We start from the raw sequence: 18,232 nt of genomic DNA, 5'->3' as shown, positions 1-18,232 counted from the left end.
GGAGTCTATGGGGTGGGGGGCATTAATGGGGTGGGGGGGCTGTGAATGGGGTGGGCAGCATTAATGGGGTGGGGGGGCGTCTGTGGGGTGGGGGGCATCTATGGGGTGGGAGTCTATGGGGTGGGGGAAACAATGGGGTGGGGGGGCGTTTATGGCGTGGGGGCCATTAATGGAGTGGGCGTCTATGGGGTGGGGGGCATTAATGGGGTGGGGGGGCGTTTATGGGGTGGGGGGGGCATCTGTGGGGTGGGGGGGCGTTAATGGGGTGGGGGGAAATAATGGGGTGGGGGGCGTCTGTGGGGTGGGGGGAAACAATGGGGTGGGGGGCAATAATGGGGTGGGGGGGGCATTAATGGGGTGGGGGGGCGTCTGTGGGGTGGGGGGCATCTATGGGGTGGGAGTCTATGGGGTGGGGGGCATTAATGGGGTGGGGGGGCGTCTATGGGGTGGGGGGCCATTAATGGAGTGGGCGTCTATGGGGTGGGGGAGCGTCTGTGGGGTGGGAGTCTATGGGGTGGGGGGAAACAATGGGGTGGGGGGCAATAATGGGGTGGGGAGCATTAATGGGGTGGGGGGGCGTTAATGGGGTGTGGGGTGTCTGTGGGGTGGGGGGTGTCAATGGGGTGGGGGGCGTCTATGGGGTGTGAGGGAATCTATGGGGTGGGGGGGGCATTTATGGGGTATGGGGGCATCTATGGGGTATGGGGACGTCAGTAGGGCATGGGAGCATCAATGGGGCCGCAATGGGGCGTCTGTGGGGTGGGGGGCCATCAGTGGGGCCGCTGTGGGGTCGCAGTGGGGCCACGAAGTGCCTGGCAATAAAATCCCTGCTGTGGTTATGGGGTGGCCGGCTCCAAATGTGGGGGGGGAGGGGGGGATCTGTGGGGCGGGGGGGAACAGCCCATAGCCTGCCCCATAGCCTGCCCCATAGCCTGCCCCATAGCCCCATAGCCTGCCCCATAGCCTGCCCTATAGCCTGCCCTATAGCCTGCCCCATAGCCCCATAGCCTGCCCCATAGCCTGCCCCATAGCCTGCCCCATAGCCCCATAGCCTGCCCCATATCATAGCCCCATATCTTGCCCCATAGCCTGCCCCATAGCTCCATATCTCACCCCATAGCCTGCCCCATAGCCCCATAGCCTGCTCCATAGCCCCATAGCCTGCCCCATAGCCCCATATCTCAACCCATAGCCTGCTCCATAGCCCCATATCACGCCCCATAGCCTGCCCCATAGCCTGCCCCATAGCTCGCACCATAGCACCATATCTCGCCCCATATCTCGCTCCATATCTCACCCCATATCTCGCCCCATATCTTGCCCCATAGCCTGCCCCATAGCCTGCTCCATAGCCCCATATCTTGCCCCATAGCCTGTCCCATAGCCTGCCCCATAGCACCATATCTCGCCCCATATCTTGCCCCATAGCCTGCCCTATAGCCTGCCCTATAGCCTGCCCCATAGCCCCATATCTCGCCCCATAGCCCCATCGCCTGCCCCATAGCACCATAGCCTGCCCCATAGCCCTATAGCCTGCCCCATAGCCTGCCCCATAGCACCATAGCCTGCCCCATAGCCCCATATCTCGCCCCGTAACCCCATAGCCTGCCCCATAGCCCCATAGCCTGCTCCATAGCCCTATAGCCTGCCCCATAGCCTGCCCCATAGCACCATATCTTGCCCCATTGCCTGCCCCATATCTCGCCCCATAGCCCCATATCTCGCCCCATAGCCTGCCCCATAGCCCCATAGCCTGCCCCATAGCCAGCCCCATAGCTCGCCGCATAGCCTGCCCCATAGCCTGCCCCATAGCCCTATAGCCTGCCCCATATCATAGCCCCATATCTCGCCCCATAGCCTGCCCCATAGCCTGCCCCATAGCCCTATAGCCTGCCCCATATCATAGCCCCATATCTCGCCCCATAGCCTGCCCCATATCATAGCCCCATATCTCGCCCCATAGCCTGCCCCATATCATAGCCCCATATCTCGCCCCATAGCCTGCCCTATAGCCTGCCCCATAGCACCATATCTCGCTCCATATCTCGCCCCATACCCCCATATCTCGCCCCATAGCTCCATATCTTGCCCCATAGCCTGCCCCATAGCCCCACAGCCTGCCCTATAGCCTGCCCCATAGCCCCATATCTTGCCCCATAGCCTGCCTCATATCTTGCCCCATAGCCCACCCCATAGCCTGCCCCATAGCCCCATAGCCTGCCCCATAGCTCCATATCTCGCCCCATAGCCTGCCCCATAGCCCCATAGCCCACGACATAGCCTGCCCCATAGCCTCATAGCCTGCCCCATAGCCTGCCCCATAGCCCCATAGCCCCATAGCCCCATAGCCTGCCCCATAGCTCGCCCCATAGCCCAACCCATAGCCTGCCCCATAGCACCATATCTCGCCCCATATCTCGCTCCATGTCTCACCCCATATCTCACCCCATAGCCTGCCCCATAGCCCCATAGCCTGCCCTATAGCCTGCTCTATAGCCTCATAGCTCGCCCCATAGCCTGCCCCATAGCTCCATATCTCGCCCCATAGCCCGCCCCATAGCCTGCCCCATAGCCTGCCTCATAGCCCCATAGCCTGCCCCATAGCCTGCCCCATAGCCCCATATCTCACCCCATAGCCCCGTAGCCTGCCCCATAGCCTGCTCCATAGCCCTATAGCCTGCCCCATAGCCCCATATCTCGCCCCATAGCCCCATATCCTGCCCCATAGCCACCCTCATAGCCCCATATCTTGCCCCATATCCTGCCCCATAGCACCATATCTCGCCCCATATCTCGCTCCATATCTCGCCCCATATCTTGCCCCATAGCCTGCCTTATAGCCTGCCCTATAGCCTGCCCCATAGCCCCATATCTCGCCCCATAGCCTGCCCCATATCTCGCCCCATAGCCCCATAGCCTGCCCCATAGCCAGCCCCATAGCTCGCCGCATAGCCTGCCCCATAGCCCCATAGCCTGCCCCATAGCCTGCCTCATAGCCTGCCCCATAGCCTGCCACATAGCCCCATATCTCACCCCATAGCCCTATAGCCTGCCCCATAGCCCCGTAGCCCCATAGCCTGCCCCATAGCCTGCCTCATAGCCCCATAGCCTGCCCCATAGCTCCATAGCTCGCCCCATAGCCTGCCCCATATCTCGCCCCATAGCCCCATCGCCTGCCCCATAGCCTGCCCCATAGCTCGCCCCATAGCCCGCCCCATAGCCTGCCCCATAGCCTGCCCCATAGCCCCATATCTCGCCCCATAGCCCCATCGCCTGCCCCATAGCCGAAGGGCGGGGCCTACGAGTGGGCGTGGTTTGAGCACGGGGGGCGGCGCTTAAAAGGGGGCGTGGTTTAAAAATGAGGGCGTGGCTTTAAAGGGGGGCGTGGCGTTGTGGGCGGGGCTTAAGTTCGAAACCTCGCGTGATTGGTGGGAGGGGTTTTGTGGGAGTGGGCGTGGTTAAAGGGAGGCGGCGTGGTCTTCGAGAGCGCAGCTGATTGGGCGGGGCTTAATGAGGGGGCGGAGCTTCATGAGGGGGCGGGGCTTAATGAGGAGGTTCTGAAATTTGGGGTTTTGGGGTTTTTGGGGTCCCTAAATTTGGGGTTTTTGTGGGATTTGGGGTTTATGGGTCCCTAAATTTGGGATTTTGGGGGGATTTGAGGTTTTTGGGTCCCTAAAATTGGGATTTTTGTGGGATTTGGGGTTTTTGGGGTCCCTAAATTTGGGGTTTTTGTGGGATTTGAGGTTTTTGGCGTCCCTAAATTTGGGGTTTTGTGGGATTTGGGGTTTTTGGGTCCATAAATTTGGGATTCTATGCGATTTTTGTGGGTTTTTGGGGTCCCTAAATTTGGGATTTTTTGGGATTTGGGTTTTTGGGGTCCCTAAATTTGGATTTTTGTGGGATTTGGGGTCCCTAAATTTGAGGGTTTTGGGAGGATTTGGGGCTTTGGGGTTTTTGGGGTCCCTAAATTTGGGATTTTTGTGGGTTTCGGGTTTTGGGGTCCCTAAATTTGGAGTTTTCGTGAGGATTTGGGTTTTTGGGATCCATAAATTTGGAGTTTTTGTGGGATTTGGGGTTTTGGGGTCCCTAAATTTTGGGTTTTTGTGAGGATTTGGGGTTTTTGGATCCCTAAATTTGGGATTTTTGTGGGATTTGGGGTTTTGGGGTCCCTAAATTTGGGTTTTTTGTGGGATTTGGGGTTTTTGGGGTCCCAAAATCGGGATTTTAGTGGGATTTGGGGTTTTTGGCGTTCCTAAATTGGGGGTTTTTGGGGATTTGGGGTTTTGGGGTCCTAAGATCGGGATTTTCGTGGGATTTGGGGTTTTTGGTGTTCCTAAATTTGGGATTTTATGGGATTTGGGGTTTTTGGGTCCCTAAATTTCGGGTTTTTGTGGGATTTGGGTTTTTGGGGTCCCTAAATTTTGGGTTTTGGGGGGATTTGGGGTTTTTGGGTTCCTAGAATTGGGTTTTTTGTGGGATTTGGGTTTTTGGGGTCCCTAAAATTGGGATTTTATGGGATTTGGGGTTTTTGGGGTCCCTAAATTTGGGGTTTTGTGGGATTTGTGTTTTTGGGTTCCTGAAATTGGGGTTTTTGGGTCCCTAAAATTAAAGATTTGGGGAGATTTGGGGTTTTTGGGTCCCTAAATTTGGGGTTTTGTGGGATTTGGGGTTTTGGGGTCCCTAAATTTGGCGTTTTTGGGGATTTGGGGTCCCTCAAATCGGGATTTTTTGTGGGATTTGGGGTTTTTGGGGTCCTAAAATCGGGATTTTAGTGGGATTTGGGGTTTTGGGGTCCCTAAATTTGGGATTTTATGGGATTTGGGGTTTTGGGGTCCCTAAATTTTGGGTTTTCGTGAGGATTTGGAGTTTTTGGATCCCTAAATTTGGGATTTTCGTGGGATTTGAGGTTTTTGGGGTCCCAAAATCGGGATTTTAGTGGGATTTGGGGTTTTTGGGGTCCCTAAATTTGGGGTTTTGTGGGATTTGTGGTCCCTAAATTTGGGGTTTTTATGGGATTTGGGGATTTTGGGTCCCTAAATTTGGGATTTTCGTGGGATTTGGGGTTTTTGGGGTCCCTAAATTTGGCGTTTTTGGGGATTTGGGGTTTTGGAGTCCCTAAAATTGGGGTTTTAGGGGGAATTTGGGGGTTTTGGGGTCCCTAAAATTGGGGTTTTCGTGAGGATTTGGGGTTTTTGGGTCCCTAAATTTGGAGTTTTTGTGGGATTTGGGGTTTTTGGGGTCCTAAGATCGGGATTTTAGTGGGATTTGGGGTTTTTGGTGTTCCTAAATTTGGGATTTTTGTGGGATTTGGGTTTTTGGGGTCCCTAAATTTGGGATTTTTGTGGGATTTGGGGTTTTTGGGGTCCCTAAATTTGGGATTTTATGGGATTTGGGGTTTTGGGGTCCCTAAATTTTGGGTTTTCGTGAGGATTTGGGGTTTTTGGATCCCTAAATTTGGGATTTTCGTGGGATTTGGGGTTTTTGGGGTCCCTAAATTTGGCGTTTTTGGGGATTTGGGGTTTTGGAGTCCCTAAAATTGGGATTTTATGGAATTTGGGGTTTTTGGCGTTCCTAAATTTGGGGTTTTGTGGGATTTGAGGTTTTTGGGGTCCCTAACTTTGGGATTTTATGGGATTTGGGGTTTTTGGGGTCCCTAAATTTGGGGTTTTTGTGGGATTTGGGGTCCCTAAATTTGGAGTTTTTGTGGGATTTGAGTTTTTTGGGGTCCTAAAATCGGGATTTTAGTGGGATTTGGGGTTTTTGGCGTTCCTAAATTTGGGGTTTTTGGGGATTTGGGGTTTTTGGGGTCCCTAAATTTGGGGTTTTTGTGGGATTTGGGTTTTTGGGGTCCCTAAATTTTGGATTTCCGTGAGGATTTGGGGTTTTTGGGTCCCTAAATTTGGGGTTTTATGGGATTTGGGTTTTTGGGGTCCCTAAATTTGGGGTTTTATGGGATTTGGGTTTTTTGGCCGCTCGGCGCTGTTCGGTTCCGCGCCGCCCGGTGGCGCTGCTCGCGATTTTTCCATCGCGCCGCCAACCGGAAGTGCCGCCACCGGAAGTTCCGTCCCCTCCACCGGAAGCCGGAAGTTGTGCGGCGCGGCGCGGACGGAAGTGAGCGCGGGGCGGGAAATGTGGGGCGGCGGACGCGGGGTTGTGGGGCTGAAGGAGCTGAGCTCTATGGGGCAGCCCCACATCTATGGGGCGGGGCTCTATGGGGCAGCCCCACATCTATGGGGCAGGGCTCTATGGGGCTGCCCCACATCTATGGGGCAGAGCTCTAAGGGGCACGGTGCTATGGGGCAGAGCTCTATGGGGCAGCCCCACATCTATGGGGCGGGGCTCTATGGGGCAGCCCCACATCTATGGGGCAGAGCTCTATAGGGCCGCCCCACATCTATGGGGCAGGGCTCTATAGGGCAGCCCCACATCTATGGGGCGGGGATCCGTGGGGCAGCCCCACATCTATGGGGCGGGGATTTATGGGGCAGGGCTCTATGGGGCTGCCCTGCATCTATGGGGCAGGGTTTTGTGGGGCATCCCCACATCTATGGGGCAGAACTCTATGGGGCAGCCCCACATCTATGGGGCAGGGCTCTATGGGGCAGCCCCACATCTATGGGGCATGGCTCTATGGGGCAGGGTTCTATGGGGCAGCCCTACATCTATGGGGCAGGGATTTATAGGGCAAGGCTCTATGGAGCTGCCCGACATCTATGGGGCAGCCCCACATCTATGGGGCAGGGCTCTATAGGGCATCCCCACATCTATGGGGCAGGGCTCTATGGGGCAGGACTCTATAGGGCATCCCCGCATCTATGGGGCAGGGCTCTATGGGGCAGAGCTCTATGGGGCAGCCCCACATCTATGGGGCAGCCCCACATCTATGGGGCAGGGCTCTGTGGGGCTGCCCCACATCTATGGGGCAGGGTTCTGTGGGGCAGCCCCACATCTATGGGGCAGGGCTCTGTGGGGCCGCCCCACATCTATGGGGCAGAACTCTATAGGGCATCCCCACATCTATGGGGCAGGGCTCTATGGGGCAGCCCCACATCTATGGGGCAGGGCTCTATGAGGCAGAGCTCTATGGGGCAGCCCCACATCTATGGGGCAGGGCTCTATGGGGCAGCCCCACATCTGTGGGGCAGGGCTCTATGAGGCAGAGCTCTATGGGGCAGCCCCACATCTATGGGGCAGGGCTCTATGGGGCAGCCCCACATCTGTGGGGCAGGGCTCTGTGGGGCCGCATCACTTCCTGCAGGAAATCGCTGCCCGGAGGGGGGAAGTTGGGGGGGGGGGGGGGGAACCGCGGCACCGCCCGAATCTTCCGCCGTGGGGCAGCGGCCGCCTCCGCCCCACACATCCGTGGGGCCGCCCCATAACCGCCTGCCTGCCCCACATCTCTAGGGCTGCCCCATAGCGGGGCCGGAGCCGCGGACCCACGGCGGCGGTGCGGAGGTCGGTGTGGGGTTGTGGGGGGGGGGGGGGAGGGGAGTTGGTTGTGGGGCGGCGCTGCCCCATAAGTGTGGGGCAGCTTTTAGGAAATCCCCCCCCCCCCCCCATCTGCCCCATATCCGCCCCATAGCGTCCGGCCGCTCCACGTCACCTCTGTGCCCCACAGCTGTGCCCCACATCTCCCCACGTATCCACACTATGGCTTCTCTTTCTGCCCTATGGATTCGTCTTCTGCCCCACAGCTCCGTCCCCTGCCCCACATCTCCCTCCCCTGCCCCACATCTGCCCCATATCTCCATCCTCTGCCCCACATCTCCCCCCATATCTGCCCCATATCTCCCCTCCCTGCCCTATAGCCCCATCCTCAGCCCCACATCTGCCCCACATCTCCATCCTCTGCCCCACATCTCCATCCTCTGCCCCACATCTCCCCACATATCTGCCCCACATCTCCCTCCCATGCCCCACATCTGCCCCACATCTCCCCCATAATTACCCCATATCTTCTCTCTGCCCCACATCTCCCTCCCCTGCCCCACATCTGCCCCACATCTCCATTTTCTGCCCCACATCTGCCCCACATTTCCCTTTCCTGCCCCACATTTCCCCCCATATCTACCCCACATGTTCGTTCTCTGCCCTATAGACCCATCCCCTGCCCCACATCTCCCTCCCCTGCCCCACATCTCCACCCTATATCCTCTCTCTGCCCTATAGCCCCATCCTCTGCCCCACATCTGCCCCACATCTCCCCCCATATCTGCCCCATATCTCCCCTCCCTGCCCTATAGCCCCATCCTCAGCCCCACATCTGCCCCACATCTCCCTCCCCTGCCCCACATCTCCCCCCATATCTGCCCCATATCTCCCCTCCCTGCCCTATAGCCCCATCCTCAGCCCCACATCTGCCCCACATCTCCCTTCTCTGCCCCACATCTCCCTGCCCCACATCTCACCCCATATCTGCCCCATATCTCCCCTCCCTGCCCTATAGCCCCATCCTCAGCCCCACATCTGCCCCACATCTCCCTTCTCTGCCCCACATCTCCCTGCCCCACATCTCACCCCATATCTGCCCCATATCTTCCCTCTCTACTCTATAGACTCATTCTCAGCCCCACATCTGCCCCACATCTCCCTTCTCTGCCCCACATCTCCCTGCCCCACATCTCACCCCATATCTGCCCCATATCTTCCCTCTCTACTCTATAGACTCATTCTCAGCCCCACATCTGCCCCACATCTCCCTTCTCTGCCCCACATCTCCCCCCATATCTGCCCCATATCTTCCCTGTCTGCCCTATAGCCCCATCCTCAGCTCCACATCTGCCCCACATCTCCCTCCCCTGCCCCACATCTCCCTCCTCTGCCCCACATCTCCCCCCATATCTGCCCCATATCTTCCCTCTCTGCCCTATAGATCCATCCTCCGCCCCCCATCTGCCCCACATCTGCCCCACATCTCCCTCCTCTGCCCCACATCTGCCCCACACCTCCCTCCCCTGCCCCACATCTCCCCCCATATCTGCCCCATATCTCCCCTCCCTGCCCTATAGCCCCATCCTCAGCCCCACATCTGCCCCACATCTCCATCCTCTGCCCCACATCTCCATCCTCTGCCCCACATCTCCCCACATATCTGCCCCACATCTCCCTCCCATGCCCCACATCTGCCCCACATCTCCCCCATAATTACCCCATATCTTCTCTCTGCCCCACATCTCCCTCCCCTGCCCCACATCTGCCCCACATCTCCATTTTCTGCCCCACATCTGCCCCACATTTCCCTCTCCTGCCCCACATTTCCCCCCATATCTACCCCACATGTTCCTTCTCTGCCCTATAGACCCATCCCCTGCCCCACATCTCCCTCCCCTGCCCCACATCTCCACCCTATATCCTCTCTCTGCCCTATAGACCCATCCTCTGCCCCACATCTCCCTCCTCAGCCCCACATCTGCCCCACATCTCACTCCCCTGCCCCACATCTCCCCCCATATCTGCCCCATATCTCCCCTCCCTGCCCTATAGCCCCATCCTCAGCTCCACATCTGCCCCACATCTCCATCCTCTGCCCCACATCTCCTCCCTGCCCCACATCTCCCCCCATATTTGCCCCATATCTTCCTTCTCTGCCCTATAGGCCCATCCTCTGCCCCACATCTGCCCCACATCTCCCTTCTCTGCCCCACATCTGCCCCACATCTCCCCCCATATCTGCCCCATATCTTCCCTGCCTGCCCTATAGCCCCATCCTCTGCCCCACATCTGCCCCACATCTGCCCCCATGCCCACCCCATATCTTCCTTCTCTGCCCCACATTTTTATGCTCTGCCCCACATCTCCCTCCTCAGCCCCACATCTGCCCCACACGTCCCTCCCCCGCCCCACACCTCCCCCCAGAGCCGCCCCATAACTTCCCTTTCTGCCCCCATTTCTCCCCCCAGGTCTGATTTCCCCCCATGGATGCGGATGGGGCCATCGCTGGGGTGAGCGCAGCCCCACAAGTGTGGGGCAGAGACCCACGGCCCACCCCATAGCGCCCCATAACCCCATAGCGCCCCATAGCTTCACCCCATAGCGCCCCATAACCCCATAGTGCCCCATAACCCCATAGCGCCCCATAACCCCATAGCGCCCCATAACTTCACCCCATAGCGCCCCATAGCTTCACCCCATAGCGCCCCATAACCCCATAGCGCCCCATAACCTCACCCCATAGCGCCCCATAACCCCATAGCGCCCCATAACCTCACCCCATAGCGCCCCGTAACCCCCCATAGCGCCCCATAATTTCACCCCATAGCGCCCCATAACCCCATAGCGCCCCATAACCCCATAGCGCCCCATAGCTTCACCCCATAGCGCCCCATAACCCCATAGCGCCCCATAACCCCATAGCGCCCCATAGCTTCACCCCATAGCGCCCCATAACCCCATAGCGCCCCATAGCTTCACCCCATAGCGCCCCATAACCCCATAGTGCCCCATAACCCCATAGAGCCCCAGAACCTCACCCCACAGCGCCCCATAACCCCATAGCGCCCCATAACCCCACAGCGCCCCATAACCCCATAGCGCCCCATAACCTCACCCCATAGCGCCCCATAACCCCATAGCGCCCCATAACCTCACAACATAGCGCCCCATAACCCCATAGCGCCCCATAACCTCACAACATAGCGCCCCATAACCCCATAGCGCCCCATATTTTCACCCCATAGCGCCCCATAACCTCACCCCACAGCGCCCCATAACCTCACCCCATAGCGCCCCATAACCCCATAGCGCCCCATAACCTCACAACATAGCGCCCCATAACCCCATAGCACCCCATAACCCCACAGCGCCCCATAACTTCACCCCATAGCGCCCCATAACCTCACCCCACAGCGCCCCATAACCTCACCCCATAGCGCCCCATAACCCCATAGAGCCGCATAGCCTCACCCCATAGCGCCCCATAACCCCATAGCGCCCCATAACCCCACCCCACAGCGGCCCATAACCTCACCCCATAGCGCCCCATAACCCCATAGCGCCCCATAACCCCACCCCACAGCGGCCCATAACCTCACCCCATAGCGCCCCATAACCCCATAGCGCCCCATAACTTCACCCCATAGCGCCCCATAACTTCACCCCATAGCGCCCCATAACCCCATAGCGCCCCATAACTTCACCCCATAGCGCCCCATAGCTTCACCCCATAGCGCCCCATAACGCCATAGCGCCCCATAACCCCATAGCGCCCCATAACCTCACCCCATAGCGCCCCATAACCCCATAGTGCCCCATAACTTCACCCCATAGCGCCCCATAACCCCATAGTGCCCCAGAACCCCATAGCGCCCCATAGCCTCACCCCATAGCACCCCAAAACCCCATGGCACCCCATAACCCCATAGCGCCCCATAGCTTCACCCCATAGCGCCCCATAACCCCATAGCGCCCCATAACCCCATAGCGCCCCATAACCCCACCCCATAGCGCCCCATAACCGCATAACTCCAAAGCCCATAACCCCATAAGCTCATCCTATAACCCCATAATTTCACCCCATAACCCCACACCCCATAACCCCAAACCCCATAACCCCAAACCCCATAAGCTCACCCCATAACCCCAAAACCCCAAAACCCCATAATCCCAAACCCCATAAGCCTATAAACTCACCCCATAACCCCACAACCTCAAATCCCATAACCCCAAACCCCATAATCTCACCCCATAGCCCCAAACCCCATAAGCTCACCCCATAACCCCATAATTTCACCCCATAACCCCAAACCCCATAATCTCACCCCATAACCCCATGACCCCATAACCTCACCCCATAACCCCACAATTTCACCCCCTAACCCCAAACCCCATAACCTCACCCCATAACCCCATAATTTCACCCCATAACCCCAAACCCCATAATCTCACCCCATAACCCCAAACCCCATAAACTCACCCCATAACCCCATGACCCCATAACCCCACACCCCATAACCCCATAATCTCAAATCCCATAACCCCATAAGCCCACCCCATAACCCTATAAGCTCACCCCATAACCCCAAACCCCATAATCCCATAACCCCATAACCCCATAATTTCACCCCATAACCCCACACCCCATAACCCCATAGCACCCCAAACCCCATAACCTCACCCCATAACCCCAAACCCCATAAACTCACCCCAAAACCCCATAACCCCACACCCCATAATCTCACCCCATAACCTCACCCCATAACCCCAAACCCCATAATCTCACCCCATAACCCCATGACCCCATAACCCCAAAACCCCATAACCCCATAATCCCAAACCCCATAACCCCATAATCTCATCCCATCACCCCATAACCCCAAACCCCATAATCTCATAACCCCATAATTTCACCCCATAACCCCAAACCCCATAACCCCATAATCTCACCCCATAACCCCATAATCCTAAACCCCATAACCCCATAATTTCACCCCATAACCCCATAACCCCAAACCCCCTAACCCCATAATTTCACCCCATAACCGCAAACCCCATAACCTCACTCCATAACCCCATAATTTTACCCCATAACCCTATAAGCTCACCCCATAACCCCAAACCCCATAACCTCACCCCATAACCCCATAATTTCACCCCATAACCCCATAACCCCATAACCCCAAACCCCATAACCTCACACCATAACCCCAAAACCCCATAACCCCATAATCCCAAACCCCATAACCCCATAAGCTCACCCCATAACCCCATAAACTCACCCCATAACCCCAAACCCCATAACCTCACCCCATAAACTCACCCCATTGGTTCATTCCCCCTTTTTAGCCCCGCCCCCTTTGTAATCCTCCCCCTCCATTGGCTCAGTCCCGTCTGTGGCTCCGCCCCCCCCTCCCTCAAGCCCCGCCCCATTTGCATTTCTCACCCCTCATTGGCTCATCCCCAACTCCTCGCCCCGCCCCCCCTTTGCAATCCTCACCCCTCATTGGCTCTTTTCCCCTTTGTGGCCCCGCCCCCTCCACCCCCAGGCCCCGCCCCCCGGTGGCCCCGCCCCCATCATTGGCGCTGAGGACGAAGAGTTTGAGAACGACATCGAGCCGGTAATTAACACGGGGAATTAATTAATGAGGCTAATTAAGGGGGTATTTAATGCTTGGGGGGTGGGGGGGGTGGGGCAGCTGTGGGGCTAATTGCTGGGGGTGATTAATTACGGGGTGATTAACGGGGTGATTAATTAGGAGGGGTGGTTAATGGGCGGTTAATTAGCGGGGTTGGTTAACGATGGGTTAATTGGGGGAGTTAATTAAGGGGGGGGGGGTTATGGGGTGATGAGGAGGGGATGATGGGGGCAGTTAATGAGAGCGGGTGATTAACGGAGGTAATTAAGTGGGAGAATTAAATTGGGTTTTCCTGTGGGGTCTCTATGGGGTTCCTATGGGGTTTCTATGGGTCCTTATGGGGTCCCAATGGGTCCCTATGGGTCCCTATGGGGTTTTATGGGGTCCCTATGGGTCCCTATGGGGTCCCTATGGGTCTCTATGGGGTCTTATGGGGTTTTTAAGGAGTCCCTATGGGTCTGTGTGGGTCCCTATGGGTTCTTATGGGGTCCCTATGGGGTTTCTGTTTGTCTCTATGGGTCCCTATGGGGTCTCAGTGGGTCCCTATGGGGTCCCTATGGGGTCTCTATTGGGTCTCTATGGGTCCTTATGGGGACCCTATGGGTACCTATGGGTCCTTATGGGGTCTCTATGGGGTCTCTATGGGGTCCCTATGGGGTCTCTGTGGGTCCCTATGGGGTTCCAATTGGTCCCAATGGGTCCCTATGGGTCCTTATGGGGTCTCTATGGGGTCTCTATGGGGTCCCTATGGGGTCTCTGTGGGTCCCTATGGGGTTCCAATTGGTCCCAATGGGTCCCTATGGGTCCTTATGGGGTCTCTATGGGGTCTCTATGGGGTCTCTATGGGTCTCTATGGGGTCGCTATGGGGTCCGTATGGGGTCTCTGTAGGTCCTTATGGGGTCTCTATGGGGTCTCTATGGGTCTCTATGGGTCCCAATGGGTCTCTGTGGGGTCTTATGGGTCCCTATGGGGTCTTATGGGGTTTTTATGGGGTCCCTATGGGTCTCTGTGGGTCTCTATAGGGTTCCTATGGGGTCTCTATGGGGTTTCTGTGGGTCTCTATGGGTCCTTATGGGGTCCCTATGGGTCCCTATGGGGTCTCTATGGGGTCCCAATGGGTCCCAATGGGTCCTTATGGGGTCTCTATGAGTCCCTATGAGTCCCTATGGGGTCCCTATGGGGTCCCTATGGGTTTCTGTGGGTCTCTATGGGTCCTTATGGGGTCCCAATGGGTCTCTATGGGTCCCAATGTGTCTCTGTGGGGTCTCTATGGGGTCCCAATGGGTCTCTATGGGTCCTTATGGGGTCCCAGTGTGTCTCTGTGGGTCCCAATGGGTCCCTATGGGGTCTCTCCATGGGTTCCTCCTATGGGGTCTCTCTATGGGGTCTCTCTATGGGGTCTCTCTATGTATATCTATGGGGTCTCCCTATGGGGTCTCCCTATGGGGTCTGTATGGGGTCTCTCTATGTCTCCCTATGGGGTCTCTCCTATGGGGTCTTTATGGGTCTCTCCTATGGGGTCTCTCCTATGGGGTCTCTATGGGGTCTCTATCAGGTCTCCCTATGGGTCTCTATGGGGTTTCTCCTTGGGGTCTCTATGGGGTTTCACATAGAATGGGGTCTGTATTGGGTCTCCTTATGGGGTCTCCTTATGGGGTCTCCCTATGGGGTCTCCCTATGGGGTCTCTATGTATTTATGGGGTCTGTATGGGGTCTCTATGGGGTTTCTATGTATCTCTATGGGGTTTCTCCTATGGCGTTTCCCTATGGGGTCTGCATGGGGTCTCTATGGGGTTTCTCCTATGGGGTCTCCCTATGGGGTCTGTGTGGGGTCTCTATGGGGTTTCTATGTCTCCCTATGGGGTCTCCCTATGGGGTTTCTCCTATGGGGTCTCCCTATGGGGTCTCTATGTATCTCTATGGAGTTCTCCTATGGGGTCTCTCTATGGGGTCTCTATGGGGTTTCTCTGTATCTCTATGGGGTTTCTCTGTGGGGTTTCTCTGTGGGGTCTCTATGGGGTCTCTCTATGGGGTCTCTATGGGGTTTCTATGTATCTCTATGGGGTTTCCCTATGGGGTCTCCCTATGGGGTCTGTATGGGGTCTCTATGGGGTTTCTCCTATGGGGTCTCCCTATGGGGTTTCTATGGGGTTTCTATGTATCTCTATGGGGTTTCTCCTATGGGGTCTCCCTATGGGGTCTGTGTGGGGTCTCTATGGGGTTTCTATGTCTCCCTATGGGGTCTCCCTATGGGGTTTCTCCTATGGGGTTTCCCTATGGGGTCTGTATGGGGCCTCTATGGGGTTTCTCCTATGGGGTCTCCCTATGGGGTCTCTATGGGGTCTCCCTATGGGGTCTCTATGTATCTCTATGGAGTTCTCCTATGGGGTCTCTCTATGGGGTCTCTATGGGGTTTCTCCTCTGGGGTCTCCCTATGGGGTCTGTATGGGATCTCTCTATGTATCCCTATGGGGTCTTCCTATGGGGTCTGTATGGGGTCTGTATGGGGTCCCTATGGGTCTCTATGGGGTCCCAGAGGGGTCCCCCTATGGGTTCTCCCTATGCGGTCCCTGTGGGTCTCTGTGGGGTCTCTATGGGGTCTGTATGGGGTCACCCTATGGGCCCCCACTGACCACTGCCCCATTTCCCCCCCCGCCAGCCCCCCCTGCTGTCGTCGCTGCCGTTCCGCAGCCTGGAGCAGCTGCGCCAGCGCCCGGCTCATTTGGCCGCCTTCCTCCTGCACTGCGTGCTGCAGTTCGAGCCCGGCCCCGCGGTACGCGGCTCAAGTCTCGCGAGAGTTGGGGGGGCGAGTCTCGCGAGAGTTGGGGGGAAGTCTCGCGAGATTACGGTGGGGGGAAGCGGTGTTTTGGGTAAAGGGATTGGGGAGCATTGGGGGGGTTTGGGGGGAAGTCTCGCGAGAGTTGGGGGGAAGTCTCGCGAGAGTTGGGAAGTCTCGCGAGATTTGGGGGAAGGTCTCGTGAGAGTTGGGGGGAAGTCTCAAGGATTTGGGGGGAAGTCTCGCGAGATTACGGTGGGGGGAAGCGGTGTTTTGGGTAAAGGGATTGGGGAGCATTGGGGGGATTTGGGGGGAAGTCTCAAGGATTTGGGGGGAAGTCTCGCGAGATTACGGTGGGGGGAAGCGGTGTTTTGGGAAAAGGGATTGGGGAGCATTGGGGGGATTTGGGGGGAAGTCTCGCGAGATTACGGTGGGGGGAAGCGGTGTTTTGGGTAAAGGGATTGGGGAGCATAGAGGGGATTTGGGGGGAAGTCTCGCGAGATTTGGGGGGAAGTCTCGCGAGATTACGGTGGGGGGAAGCAGTGTTTTGGGTAAAGGGATTGGGGAGCATTGGGGGGATTGGGGGGAAGTCTCGCGAGAGTTGGGAAGTCTCATGAGAGTTGGGGGGAAGTCTCGCGAGAGTTGGGGGGAAGTCTCGCGAGATTACGGTGCGGGGAAGCGGTGTTTTGGGTAAAGGGATTGGGGAGCATTGGGGGGGTTTGGGGGGAAGTCTCAAGGATTTGGGGTGAAGTCTCGCGAGAGTTGGCAAGTCTCGCGAGAGTTGGGGGCAAGTCTCGCGAGATTACGGTGGGGGGAAGCGGTGTTTTGGGTAAAGGGATTGGGGAGCATTGGGGGGATTTGGGGGGAAGTCTCGCGAGAGTTGGGGGGAAGTCTCGTGAGATTACAGTGGGGGCTGGGGGGATGTTGGGACTAAAGGGATTGGGGAGCACTGGGGAGCTTTGGGGGAAAGTCTCGCGAGAGTTGGGGGGAAGTCTCGCGAGATTACAGTGGGGGGAAGCGGTGTTTTGGGTAAAGGGATTGGGGAGCATTGGGGGGGTTGGGGGGAAGTATAAAGGAGTTGGGGGGAAGTCTCGCGAGAGTTGGGGGGAAGTCTCGCGAGATTACGGTGGGGGGAAGCGGTGTTTTGGGTAAAGGGATTGGGGAGCATTGGGGGGAGTTGGGGGGAAGTCTCGCGAGAATTGGGGGAAAGTCTCGCGAGATTACGTTGGGGGAAGGGGCTTATTTTGGGTAAGGGATTGTGGAGCATTTGTGGGATTTGGGGGGAAGTCTCGCGAGATTACAGTGGGGGAGGGGGAGCATTTTGGGTAAAGGGGTTGTGGAGCATTGGTGGGATTTGGGGGGAAGTCTCGCGAGATTTGGAGTGAAGTCTCACGAGATTCTGGTCATGGGGGAGGGGTGGGGGGGAATTTGGGGGGAAATCTCGCGAGATTTGGGCCCGGGGTTTGGGGGCAGTGCTTTGATTCAATCCGCGGCCATTTGGGGTCACTTGGGGTCAACGGGGACAATTTTGGGGCCAATTTGGGGCCATTTTGGGGACAATTGGGGACAATTTGGGGTCTGTTTGGGGTCTTTGGGGTCATTTTAGGGCGATTTGGGGCCAATTTGGGGACAATTTGGGACAATTTTGGGTCTGTTTGTTGTCTATTGTGGTCATTTTAGGGCCATTTGGGGCCAATTTGGGGCCAATTTGGGACAATTTTGGGTCTGTTTGGGGTCTGTTGGGGTCATTTTAGGGCAATTTGGGGCCGTTTTGGGGCCAGTTGGGGCCAATTGGGGTCATTTGGGGTCTTTGGGGACAATTTTGGGTCTGTTTGGTGTCTATTGGGGTCATTTTAGGGCGATTTGGGGCCGTTTTGGGGCCATTTGGGGCCGTTTAGGGGGCGATTTGGGGCCGTTGTGGGGTCTGGGCCATTTTGGGGGAATTTGGGGTGTTTTTGGTGACCCCCCCCCTCTGTTCCCAGCTTTGTTGGCTGCACGCTCAGCTGCTGCTGCGCCGCCCCCACCCCAAAGAGGGCAGGAAACTCTTCCAGGAATTTGGGGCCAGGTTCCTGGAGCGCAGCGCGGTGAGAGGATCGTAGGGACCCATACAGACCCCATAGGGACACATAGGACCCCATAGGGACCATAGCAACCCATAGAGACCCCATAGGGACATAGGAACCCATACAGACCCCATAGGGACACATAAGACCCCATAGGGACACATAGGACCCCATAGGGACCATAGGAACCCATAGGGACCCCATAGGGACAATAGGAACCCATACAGACCCCATAGGGACCATAGGAACCCATACAGACCCATAGGACTCCATAGGGACCATAGGAACCCATACCGAACCCATAGGGACACATAGGACCCCA

The 18,232-nt window shown here is 56.9% G+C and overlaps 1 protein-coding gene across 1 annotated transcript in view; it reads left to right on the top strand.

Annotated features, from left to right (window-relative positions):
* The first annotated feature begins 879 nt into the window (after positions 1-879).
* Positions 880-18,232, top strand: part of ARHGEF1 (Rho guanine nucleotide exchange factor 1) — an 84,312-nt gene continuing 66,959 nt past the window's right edge. Inside the window, exons 1-6 of the mRNA XM_090128079.1 lie at positions 880-6,111; positions 7,405-7,455; positions 9,900-9,941; positions 12,981-13,052; positions 15,731-15,844; positions 17,830-17,931. Of these exons, the coding sequence (XP_089984205.1) occupies positions 9,915-9,941; positions 12,981-13,052; positions 15,731-15,844; positions 17,830-17,931 (315 nt within the window). The 5' untranslated portion in view covers positions 880-6,111; positions 7,405-7,455; positions 9,900-9,914. The remainder of the gene's footprint in view (positions 6,112-7,404; positions 7,456-9,899; positions 9,942-12,980; positions 13,053-15,730; positions 15,845-17,829; positions 17,932-18,232) is intronic.

This window comes from Phasianus colchicus, chromosome 32 (assembly GCF_987193195.1).
Source record: "Phasianus colchicus chromosome 32, bPhaCol1.hap1.1, whole genome shotgun sequence".
NCBI classification, from domain to species: Eukaryota; Metazoa; Chordata; class Aves; order Galliformes; family Phasianidae; genus Phasianus; species Phasianus colchicus.
Note: the sequence above shows the minus strand (reverse complement) of the source record. Positions and strands in the feature narration are given on the sequence as shown.